This window comes from Nesoenas mayeri (assembly GCF_963082525.1).
Source record: "Nesoenas mayeri genome assembly, chromosome: 3".
Classification (NCBI taxonomy): Eukaryota; Metazoa; Chordata; class Aves; order Columbiformes; family Columbidae; genus Nesoenas; species Nesoenas mayeri.
In genome coordinates this window covers 94,397,017-94,409,859 of record NC_137544.1, presented here as the reverse complement: position 1 = coordinate 94,409,859, position 12,843 = coordinate 94,397,017, and the positions used below count along the sequence as shown (strand labels likewise).

Sequence of the window (12,843 nt, the reverse complement as noted above, 5' to 3'; positions counted from 1 at the left end):
GTCTGAATAAAGTTGTTCAGATGGTAGGACTTAATGTTTATCTTTTGTACTCATTTTGGCAGTAAATAGATTTATTCCCTCTCCCCCAAAATCTATGTTTGTAATTCTTACTGCTGTAGCATCTCACTGCCAAATGTACTTGATGTTTTTGCCACAGCAAGCTAAGCTTAAGAGAGACTTATGCACAGCCATCTTTCCTTTGATGTGTGTGGTAAACTTGCTGCTCTTCAGCATTCTCAGCTTTTTATCTCTGGGTTTTAAAATATGTTGGTGATACCTATGATGTGTATGGTTTTTGGGCTGAATGTAGAAGAAAAAGTTATGCAGCAAAGGAAAAAGGTTTAGAAACTCTTCTGAAAGTAAGTCTTAGTGATGTTCTTCGAACTGAAATTTACACTGGTGTAATAAAATTTTAAAGGTGTTTTAACAAACTTAGTGAAACTGCTGTAACTTCACAGATCGTGATAGTGATTTAAGTCTCTCCATCTAAGTTTGCATAAATGAGATGCAGCTAAGCTGAGATATCGTTTTAAAATTAGAAGCAATGAAGTTTAGGTTAATGCACCTCAGTTTTTGTTTACACTGCTGATTCAATTTAGCGTTAGTCTGTGCTACTGTTGGAAGAAGTGGTCTTGTTTTTTCTCATGTCTTCCCAGTCTAGGTCTCTCACTCCTGCTTTTTTCTTTTGTGCTGTCACTAGTGTTTTTGGTAGGCACACCAGGCCAAGGAATTGGAATTAATCTGGGAACAACTAGGTGAATAAAAAACTAATTGCATGGTCTGAGTCAGAATGTGGTGGTTAAGGGCTCATACTGAGTGCAGAGTCCCACAGGCCCCATATGGGTCCTGCCTTTATCAGTGACAGGAGCAAGCAATGTGGTGCAACCTTATCGTATTTTCAGGTGACACTGTGCTGGGGGGATGACCAGGTGATATGCTTAAGGGAAGGGCTGGTAGTCAGGAATTCCTAGAAAGCAGGAGGAATTTGAATATTGAGAACCTGAAGATGCTCTGCAGGGACAAATTCCAAGTCTTGAAGCTAGAAGGAAGAGCCCCTGGCAGGGGTACAGGCTGAGAACAGGGGCTTGGGGGAGCAGCTCTGCAGGAAAGGCCCTGGGGCTGCTTGCACACAGCACCTCCCTGGCAACCAAGTTGGCCAGCAGCATCCTGGACTCTATCACCAGGCATGTAGCCAGTAGATTGAGGCAAGTGATTATCCCACCCCAATTGTTCAGCACCGCTTGCATCACATCTAGGTACTGCATCCAGTTTTAGGCACCTGATACAGAAAAGCTGCTGATAACTTGGAGCAAGTTCAGCAGAGGCCACCATGATGGGCACTTGCCCTGCTAGGAGAGGCTGCAGGAATTGAGCCTGTTCAGCTTGGAGAAGTGGACTCCCCATGCCTGTGGGGAAGTTATAGAGATGATGGAGTCGGACTCTTTGCAGTGACTAAATTGAAACAGGAGTGATTCAGATTAGATATAAGATTTCACGATGCTGGAGAGGTTATGTGATGCTGGAGAGGTTATGGGATGTCTGTCCTCAGAGGTGTTCAAGACCTAACTGAATAAAATGTTAAGTAACCTGGGGTGACCTCACGGCTGAGCCTCCTTTGAGGAGGATTTTGTGCTGGAGACTCCTGAGGCCCCTTCCAGCCTGAATTACTCTCTGTTTCCATGATTCTGTGATTCAGCCAACCTTGAGCCAAAAATAACACTGTCAGCAGTTTGGTGGCAATAGAGGGACAGCTTTCTTCTTCCTTTGAGGATTTATTGCTCCTCCCTGAAGGTAGCCTTCAGTATTTAAACTAATCTCTCTTTCTTTCTGTTGCAGTAGACAAGGGCAGCACATGGTGGGTTATTTTGACTGAATTAAGGAAGAGTAATTTGTTAGAAGTATTTAACTTGCTTACGAGCTGATGCTTAACTATAGAGTGGTTTAATTTGCATTTAAAACTTTAAGTGTCTTTCAGGATTTTTATTTTTAGCTATTTTTAAACCATTTTATATTAAATGGGTGCATTGTGTGTCTAAAGGCTTGCCCTCAGTTTAGTTTGATTTTACTTGTAAAAACAAACAGTTCTTCATAGTGGCGAGTTTGAGTCATCTCATTACTTAATTCTAAACAAAGGCACTGTATACAGAGTTTAGGTGGCATGGACAATTGCATCTTCATTTCACACTCACTAACACACCATTTTCTAACAGTGAATCCCACAAATTAAATGGAATAAGGGAAAAAAAAAAGAGTTAATCAGGTTTTTAAGGTGGTGGTGCATATGTAAAATGAGTGAGGGTTACTGTTTATTCCCGGTATTGGTTGCTTAATTGAGTCAGTTAAGTCTTATTTACATCAGAGGGAAAAAGGGAAAGGGCCTGCAGCACTGCCACTGAAAGTAACACCAGATCACTCTAGTTTTCGGGATCAAAGTAAGCATTTACAGTTGCTGGTTAGAAGGCCCATGTATAATAAATAGACCTACAGCTTTAAAAGCTCGCTGAAGATGTCTGCTTTTGCTCTCCAGGATTTTTCTTTTAAATAATGAAATACTTCTTGTAAACCAAGAGAAGTACTACCAAACAGCATTATCTTAAACCTCACCCAAGGCCTAAAGGGGATTGTGTCATTTTCAAAAACTGATTGTATTCATCTTTGTAGTCATACCTAAGACTTTCAAAATATTTTTAAGCTGAACAATATGAAATTGTGTTTTGTTTTCTCTCTAATCTTGGAACAGTGAGGCCTATGGGTGTCATCACCATATTGCTCCATTAAAATGTTTGCTCACTCTGAGCCATTGCTTTATTTCTCTTCCTGAGTGCTGAAAATGGGCTTAGCTTAGTGCTTTTTTATGGTTTCCTGTAGGTACTTTCCATTTCACTCCTTTTGACAGGAATATTCTTTCCTCGGAAAGTTGAATTTCACATGTGCTGTAAATCTGAGTCAAAAAGGTGAAGAGACCACTAAAAGTACTGGAAGTTCTTCACTTTTCTTCTCATAGGTGTTAGGGCCTGATCTGTGCAAAAACCTGGTTTGAAAGCAGCTATCTAAAGGTTTCTTCAGGTGGAGAATTCATTGTATTGCCATAAAGCAAATCATTTTTGTATTTGCCATCAAGCAAATTGAGTTTTCTCACTTCCTTATGTTCTCCAGTGTTTCCTTCCGTGGTACAGGTGTGTGCAACTACTGGGGAAAACTGTTACTTAATACTAATCATACTGTTAGGATTTTTTTTTTTTTTAATACTTTAAAATTACCCTGATGATAAATTATATTGTGTTAAGAACTCTTCTGTGTCTGGTCATGGTTTGTTCTAGTTACTGAACTTGTCAGATCACTGTGAATAAAACATACATGTTTTATTTCTAAAACTCAAAAAAAAAGTTACATTGTGTCATGTTTAGGTGCAGAGTGTTTCCAGAGGTGTATGTAGGAGACGTTTAGTTTCAGCTTCAGACTCTTAGATCAACAGTTTCTTGTTATACATAAGTTTAACACGATAAATATATGATTAAAGTTGTGGGGTTTTTGTAAAATTATTTTAATTGAAATTCTTAGTCTGGGGGAGCTTTTAAGATACTTGAGCATAGGTGTCTAAAGCCATTTTAAATTCTCTGGAATATAATCTCTGGCTACCTGCAGCCACTTTAAAATGGCACATGTTCTCCCATGTTTTGTGCCATATCTGCAGTCAGATGTTTTGGATATATCAATCTGAAATGGCCCCAGACACCTGTGTTTGGATGCCTCAATTTTTTTCTAATGGTCTGCTTTACGTCAGCTGTTTTCAGATGGTTATAACGCAATTTTGCTTTGATATTTTTCAGGAAGGAGAGAGGAAATAAATAGCCAACTGAGAACTTTGGACCTGTAGAATACTGCAAGCAGTAACATTTAAAAACAAAACAAAACAACACACAAACCAACCCAGAACAATAAAGTAATCACTGGCATGTCTTGGTATTTTAGGAAGACATATGAATGCTTGAACATAGAAATACAAATATAGCTTGTAATGGTCATTTTCTGTAATGAATAATAGCTATTAATTGCTTTAAACATAAGCCCTTTTAAGTAATTAATTAAAAAAGAGAAATTAAAGTTAAAACTGTTTTGCCCTTGCACAGATTTTTTTAAGCTTTATTTATTGTTAGTATTATAGATGCCAGAATAATTCTGAACTGAGTTGTGGTCTGACTTGAACCTGTACATGTGTCAGGTGAGGCTGGGGCAGATGTCTTGTTTACATTTTTGTTTTTCTTATTTTATCTCCCCACAAAACATGTTAAAACAAGGAAGGTGACTGGGGAGTCTACAGCAAGCTAGACTTAAGTTGTATGGAATTGAGTTTGAAGAAGTTCGTTATATCAGAGTGTATTGCTTTATCACTTTTTTGGAAAGAACTATTAGAAGTGGACTCAGCTGCACACAGGCATGAGTTAAAAAAGAAAAAAGAAAACGAAGTGTTGCATTTGGAGAGAACTGTGGTTGCCATGAGGATACAGGGAGGCTTCATTTTGAGAAAGTGTCTGTAGGTTGTTTGTAAAAATGGTTATTGTTGCAAGAGTGGATGACATGATCTCTTGTAGGTAGTTATGTGAAATACCACCTAATGCTGAGGTTTCATTTTTTAATTTCCGAGACATATTTTGTAAAGTACGCTTGGTTTTGCAGCTGATGGATAATGTAGCAGTTAGAAAATTGCCGAATGTAGGAGAAGTTTTAAAGTGCCTGTATTTTTTCATACAGCATTCCTGGAGACTTTTTGTCTTTTCTGGGAAGCTAGGGGAAGTGTAGATTCAAGTTCTGCATGTCCCAAGAATCCACTAGGAAGGTAGATTTCAGCCATGAAGATCCCAGGGTAGCCATTTTACAGAGCCTGTCATCTTGTGGCATGTTAGGAACCATGGTGAACTTTGCTCTTTAACTCTGTATGTGACACTGTCTAGTATCTGCTTTTATTTCTTCCTTTCTGTGCTCAGTTTACAGTTGCTTTAAATCTTTAAAAGGGAATGATTTCCTTTGTTTTATCATACATGAGGTAATATAAGAGAATTTCAGAGTAGCTGTAAAACTGAAAAGATCCTTCAAAAAGAACTGTATAATTTACAATTTGCTGTTATAGATGCTATCTTCTAAATTAAATAGTGCTGTCTTGCTTAAAATAAAAATAATTTCAAATCTTATTTAAATATGTAAGTAAACTATTATGTTGACCTTATTAGATACTGACAACACAGAAGGCTTTTTCAGTGTTCTTAGAGTCTGATTTGGCAGTCTTAAACTGCAATTGTGTTTCAGTAAATTTCTGTTCATAGAAAGTATGCTTTTTCCTAGGACTTCTGTAAAAGTTTTAGTAGTACCAATATCAGCAACAGGAATTGTAAGCCAGAACTGATCAGGAAGCAAGAGGCACCTCCAGAGGGAGAAAAAAAATAGATGAAAGAAGATGAAAAAGAGGAATGAGTAATGTTCTCAGGATTGTTCTTACAGCCGTGTGAAAGACGTTGGCGCGTAGTACAGTAGGAGACGAGCATAATCTTTTAGAGAGTTTCAGTAGAAGGTATACAATTCAAAATACTTAATATTCTGTTGAGTTACGTAAACTGTAGTCTTGTTAAACTCCTCTTTTTGAAATACAAAGGGAGGTTGCTATGGGTGGGGGGGATGTCAAGTGAAATGGCTGCAATGATATTATGCAACAGAGTTAATTTCGACCTACGCTCTGCTTCTCTGCAGAAGAAGTTGAAGAAGAGTCTGAAACTACAATTGAGGTTGATTTGACGGATAAACAGAAACATCAGTTGAAGCACAGAGAGCTCTTCCTTTCTCGCCAGTATGAGTCCCTTCCAGCAACGCATATCAGGTAAGAAGTAGTATATAATTTATATGTGTATTCTGTTGGGGTGGGTTGCCTTCCAGTAGCCCACCTGCTTGAACACTTCAGCCTTTATCTTGCAAAAAGAGGTGATTGATCACAGCTGAGTTGTGCCATGTTGTCTCATGAACTCCTGTGGAACTGCCTTAAGTTTTTCCTCTGTTACTTCGTGTCGGAGCCTTGGAAGGGACAAGAGTCTGCGAGCTCTGGCTCGCCAATTAGAACATCACTTGATAATGTAGCATAAAGTCAGTCTGTCCCTACTTTGGAAGAGTTGTTTTGTTAATTCTTCTGCTGGCTGGCTGGAGGAACTTTGACCATTTTGTCTGCCCAGGGAAACCACAGGTGGATTTGGAAAGGAGGCAGTGACTCAGCGGTCAGATCTGCAGCTTAGGGCTGTATGCGTTTAAAAATAAAATTACTCCAACTTTAGTAAATTTGAAGAAGTCATGATTGACTAAGTGTTGCAAAAGCATTTCAAGTATTGTTTTAAATTGCCCTATTGCTAATGTAGGAAGAAGCTTGCTAAAGCTTAAAAAGGGTTTGTTGGTTTCTTTCTGTAAATGATGCAAGGGCTCATGTCATCTCCTATTTAAGCAAATTCTGGGTGGAGGGGGGTGTGGATGATGTATCTAGAAATGGAAAAGAAAGAGCACAGTGACAGTGGGGCGTGTAGTAAGTGTAAAACAAGGGCTCTTATATTGCATTCTGAAGGAATTTTGTTTTCTCATTACAGCCACCTCCTCTCAGTCATTTCAGATCACAAATGACTTGAAGCTACCAAAAAGCCAAAGTGTATATACTTCAATAGGAGAAACACTTTGTGTATTTTTCTCTCTCATTGGCAAATGTGTGGCTTATTTTTCTCACTCCCAACATACAACCTGGAAGCTGGACATTTTTGTATTAATTTTCTGTGCTTGATTCAGCTACTTGTTCTCTGACTTTGAGAAAGTAATTTAACTGTCAAACCTCTGCTTCTCCAACTATAGCATAGAGATAATAATCCTGAGCAGTTTCTTTTACTTACTTTGACATTTAGATATCGAAATAAGGTGTTCTCTTCTTAGAGAGAAGATTACATGGAAGTATTGTAAATGTCTTCTCACCTCACAACTCAGGGAGCAAATACAATAGAGGTTCTCCAGTACACACTTCACAAAGAAGCCAGAAAAACACGTGAATTTGTAGTTCATGCAGCGCTGTACAGCAGGCAAATGCAGAGTGATGACTTGCATCTTCTTTTCAGAACAGAGAAATGCTGTAGGGCTGTGCTGTCACGTGTTACTAGGGCCTCTACCACACGAATTCTGGAACAAGCTGTGTGTGGTCTAGTGACATTTTAACAATCATAACTCTATTTTAACAAGACAGAAAATACACTGCAAAGTACTCTTTATTTAGCTTTTTAACTTATTATTGTTCAAATTCTGTGATTCTCAGTAGTTTTCATAACTGTTATTAATTAGCTTGTCCTGTAAAAGGGGATAGAAATGTTGTGAAGGTGGCAGTCTTCCAACTTTCTCCCATTGGTACTACAGAATATCCAAGAGTGCAGATTCCATAGCCTCTCTGGGTGTTTGTTTCACTGTCTGACCACCATAATGGTGAAATTTTTTTTATCCTGTCACCTAACTGGGATTTCCCGTGTTGAAACTTACTGTTCACTGCCTCCTGGCCTATTGCTGTGCTTCTCTGAAAGAAGCCCAGCTCCACCTTATTTATACATGTTTTCATTAAGTAATGAAAGGCAGCAGTAGGATATCTCTCTGTAGCTGTCACACCTTAAGAGTAAAAAAATCTAATTTAGTATTGTCTGCAGATTTGCTGAGTGTGTATACAGGTGACTTGTTCAGGTTGTTAATAAAGATGTTGGCTCCGGTATCAGCACATAGGGGATGCCCTCAGTAACCAACTGGACTTTGCACCACTCACTACAACCTTTTTAGCCTGGTCGTCCAGCTGTTTTTTTTTTTTTTTTCCCAACCTATTATGTACTTACCTAGTCCATATGTTACCAGTCTGGTTAAAGGACACTATGGGACACTGTTCAGACTTAGGTAAAGTCAGGGTAGATAACATTCACCGCTGTCACTGGTCTACCAAACCGTTCATCTCCATATAGAAAGCCAGGAGATAGGCATGCAATAAAGTCTGAGCAGCTTCATTCTGTGGACCTTTGCTCTTACCACCTGCAGCTTTAGTCCCTAGATAGAAGCAATTGGATTTACAGGAGAAAATAAATGGTACAATGGAATAGAGTGGAAAATGGAGATAAGTTCTCTCAAGAGTGAGAATACAAAAGCAAAGTCCCTTTGGAAGGAAGAGGAGAAAGCTAAAGGTGATTTTACGAGAAGGGAGGAGGCTGAACCATCTATAGTTGGTTTTGGCAGCTACAGATCTTTTACCGGCATCTTCAGACAAGAAAAGAAACTGAGTTTCCTTGCCTTTCTGCTTGTAAGTTAAGGGAATAAAATAATCTTACCTTTTGTGGTATGTTTTTATGTAATTTTTACTCATGTATTGCTTTTGTCTTATTTTCTTAACTTTACTCCTTTTGTGTTTTTTAAACATAAAATTACAGCCCACTTCCTGCCTGAAAAAACCCTATGACTGAGATTACTTTTATTCTAATTCACAACTACAAATACCATAATGTCTCATGTATACACCTGGTGCCACTATTTTATAGTTGAGAGGCCTTGAAGTTGTTTTAGCAGTTTAGGTTTGTTTGATGTGCAAGTCTAATTCTGAAGCTCTTTGTTCTGTATTGTTGAGTTTCAGATAATTCTGATGTAATTTGTTGGCTTTTGAATTACTGAAATATGGTTTCATTCCTTATACTTCTTATTTTGCTTTATACATTACATGTAACTCTCTTGAGCTATAATTTGTTTTATTATAAATATTGGGTTTTTTTTAGATTTCATTCTCTTTCCCCTTTATATTAGGTGTCGCTATGCCATTTTAGTAGCTTTAGGAAATGGTTTAAGTTTTGGCACCAAAACAGCTGCTAGATTTAGAAAAGAATTAGAAGCAGGTAGTGTAGTAGTAATTAAACATGTCAGCAGTGCCCTGTGGGTGCAGTGTTCCTGCAGTGCGATGTGTTTGAGAAGGTGAAATTGCCCAGCATCATTCTGGAGAGCTGGCTTGTGGTACAGTACAAGCTGAGCTGGGTCTCCAAGACAAGACTTTTGTTACCTTGGTGCCTACTTGTCAAGTTACAAGTGAACCAGTTCCCTCCCCTGTCTGCTCGAATGTGTAAGAGTAGTAGCACCCCTCCAGTGGATTATCTCCTTCCTTCCTAATCCCTGGATGACACAGATGCAGTTTTGCTGGGCACTGTGATCCCCAAATGTCCCTGTAACAGCTAGATGCCTTGAACGCTCTCCTGTGTTAACATCCTGTGATAAGCACTCCTGGAATTCATGCACGTGGCTCTTGTAAGCAATGCCAGTCCCCAAGAGGGGCTGAGCTGAAGTGCTGTGTACTTTAATTGGGTTTTCAGAGATTTGGACGTTACCAAATAGAGCATTTTGGAAAGAGAATGCACGGGGCAAAAAAAAAAAGGTCAAAAGTTGTCTTAAAGGTGGATTTGTTTACCAGTGTTGTAAAATTTACCATAAAACTTAGCACATGGTAAAATGGGTCCCTTCCATAAAAATCTACAAATGGTTATCTTGTTGGAGAGATGCTCTGGGTTATCTGACTTGGGCTTGAAATTTATTTTTCATTCTTAAGCTCCCAAAAGTTCATAGGTGATAAACATATTTAGATTGCTGTAAAAGATTGCATTTACTTCTAAGATAATTAGTAATTACTCTTAAATGTAATACTTATGAGAGTTGTGTAGAAGAATTTATTTATCCATCAGGGTTCATCTTGCCATTTCATTATCTTTGCTTAGTTCTTGTTTGCTAATAACAGCGTTTCAGTCTTGGGGTTGTGGTTTTTGTGTTGGATTACTATTATTTTTTTAAGTGTTGGGTAAGCATACATAATCCAAGCATTCTCTCATGTTGTAATAGAAGCAGGTTTGAATCTTTCGGGCTGCTCTATGCTGCAATAAAACCACTCCTTAAAAAAAAAAAAGCTGAAACTCACTTATGCAAAGTAAAAAGAGGCTTGTATACAGACTGTTTGAGTAAATTCAAAACAACTTGAGAATGGAGGAGGGTTTCAAAGAGTGGTAGCCAGTTGTGACTGTAAAGAGAATTTCAAGTATATATATTTGATTGCTGTCATGTTGGTCATTTAGTGGGTTGATACGGTTGTGTGAGTTTCTGTTAAGGTTAAATAATAAAGTACTACTCTGTCAAAATTCTTTCTTAGTTGCAGCAGGGTGACAAATATTTATCTTGAGTAAATAAAGTGAAATTTGCTAAATTACTTCTCTTCAACAATCTTTCTGGTGAATTAGAGTTTAAATACAAGTTTTTAAGGATCCATTCCCGCACAGAAAGGACTTAATGAGCCTTTTAAAGATTAGGATTGCATATGATCATTTTATTAAAAGCTGATTAATGTGATTGAGGAGAAGGTAAATATTTTTGCCAAATACCTGCACTCGTGTGACATTAAAGAACTCCCAAGTAGTCTGAATGTGAGAATAGTGATTTAATTTTTATTAAAAAGCTTGGAGTCTCTGCATACTTTTATATGTAAGCGTACAAAAATGTGTACTTAAACTTCTAAAGTATCGAAGCTGTAAGAATTTTTGTTTCTCTCAGTTCTGAAATTGTACCCTGTAGTAGTTTAAAACATTTTTTACTATCTTCCCCCTTCCCATCTTCTGACATTATTCTGATCACTAATGCAGTCCAGAACACTATTTTTTTTAGTGTTTGGTTGTTTGGGTTTTTTTGTGTGTGTTTGTCTGGTTGTGTGTGGTTTTTTGTTTTGCTTTGTTTGTTGGTGTTTGTTTTTTAAATTATCCCCCAGCTCCTGGGCAAACTGAAGTAACTTTGGTTGGTACCACTTTGTAGATATATTGGAAAAAATAGCATAAGGATATGCAGTTTATAAAAAATATGTAGTGCTTACAAACTGCCTGTAAGATTGTGATGTTTTTAAGATGCATAATAAATGGCTCAGTTTTATCATACAGCGTTCTTCATGCTGTGCTTACTCCTCCATGATCTCATTGGGAGTCACTAATATTGCTACTTCAAATAACTAAGGCGTAGAGAAAGATATATATAGATAGATAGATGTATTTTTTTCCCCCTAAATGTGGGATTCCTTCATTTAAAACACATTAAATTATCTGGCAGGTCATTTTCTAGAAGAAATGCTGTGACTTTTTAAGGCATGGACCCTTAGGATTTTGTGGTATTACCTCAGGATATGGAGTTTTTGTCATTCTTGGCAAACGAGAAGTTTCTGGCATATGGGGATGTGTGTGTATGTATATGAGATACAAATTTTAGCTAGCTTCTAAAAGCTTACTGTCGGCCTTATAAACCTGATTTGTTTCCTGGCATAAATCAGGCTGGGTAAGGGGTGAATCTACTTTGCATAGGCCTGTGCTTACAGATGATTTGGATCATTAAGAAAGGAATGCTTCCTTTCTGGATTGAGTTTATATAGAGCAAAGGGACTTTCAAAGCATGTCTTTTTTCTTTCTCCCAGTAGAATTCAGAGAATTCTTACAGGACTTAAGATCAAAATTCAGTCTAGGCCAGCATCTTGTTTTCAGATTTGGTCAATAGCCAGTACGAGTAACTGTATAAGAAAAACTGTATTTATCAGTAGAAGTACAGAGACATGTACATTGCTTTTGAGCTGGGCAACCTTGTAATGTCACACTGAAAAATCAGTCCTAAGCAGCCTCCTGTGTTTTTGTTCAATACATGTGCATTGTTGCTGCTGCGCTAAAAGCTAGCTTTTTTTTTTTTTTGCTTCTTAGCATGAATTAATCCCCACAGGAAAAATATCCATGACTTGAATTTCTTACAGTGGATTATAGTAAATACATATACAGTTATGCTTATTTTGAGATATCAAAACATGTAGTTTTACTGTGCCCAAACCAAGAAAACATTTAACTCTCTCTATGGCACTCAGTGAAGTTTTCTTTCTACTCAGTTTTCTTGAAGACCCTCTTCAGCTACAGAACACAAGATTTAGTCAGTAATACAGACTGAAACAGTATTAGTGCAAATCCATTTTTAAGTGATAATGTGTTAAAGCTTTGGTTCAAATGTGTGTATGTTCATTGATCCATACATTTACTTCTTAACATTTTCTACAATGATTAAGGTAAGATCTTCTGATAGGGTTGTTAAATGCTTTGGCTCTTCAGCTAAACATAATAGTTCAAACATATTGTGACTTAGAGAACAGTGGTGAGAACCTTATAAAGTTGGAACCTTAAGACTATGCAAAAAAATTTGAACGTTATCTACAACCTGCTTTTAAATCCATGTCAGTAGTGTGTGATTGCTCTGAGAGACTGCCTTTAAATCTTACCCATTTGAAGCTCTCAAAATCAGCACTCCAGCTCTAATTAAGATTAAAACTCTGAATTTTTTGACTGAAAGCCACATGCAGCATAAAAAGCCTGGGCCACCCATATGATCTGTGCATATGTTAGGTGCCAGGCATGTACTGGTTCATTTAGATGCACATAAATCAGTTTGCTGTGCATTCTGTTTTTAATTTTATTTGATCAAGAGTGTGTTAATCAGGTAGTGCCCATTTTATTGATCTATCTTTTGGTCATAGATACACAGTCTAGTACTGTTTGGGAGGTTGGTGTTGTTTTTGAAGGCACAGATCCCTGTAGTATTCACCTATCAAGTGTTTTTTGTTTGTTGTTGTTTTTTTTTTCTTCTCCCTCATGTTTGAGATGGCTCTGTAAATGAGCAGAGCCACTCTCAAGACAATGAAGTATGAATCAATACAATGCAGATCTTTCTTCTGTCAATTATAGATATTGATTGAATATTTTAAAAGTCAGA

The 12,843-nt window shown here is 37.6% G+C and overlaps 1 protein-coding gene across 1 annotated transcript in view; it reads left to right on the top strand.

Annotated features, from left to right (window-relative positions):
- Positions 1 to 12,843, top strand: part of MTA3 (metastasis associated 1 family member 3) — a gene marked incomplete at both ends in the record, with an annotated part of 128,616 nt that overhangs the window by 17,266 nt on the left and 98,507 nt on the right. Inside the window, one exon of the mRNA XM_080342161.1 lies at positions 5,743 to 5,869. Coding sequence (XP_080198287.1) covers positions 5,743 to 5,869 — 127 coding nt within the window. The remainder of the gene's footprint in view (positions 1 to 5,742; positions 5,870 to 12,843) is intronic.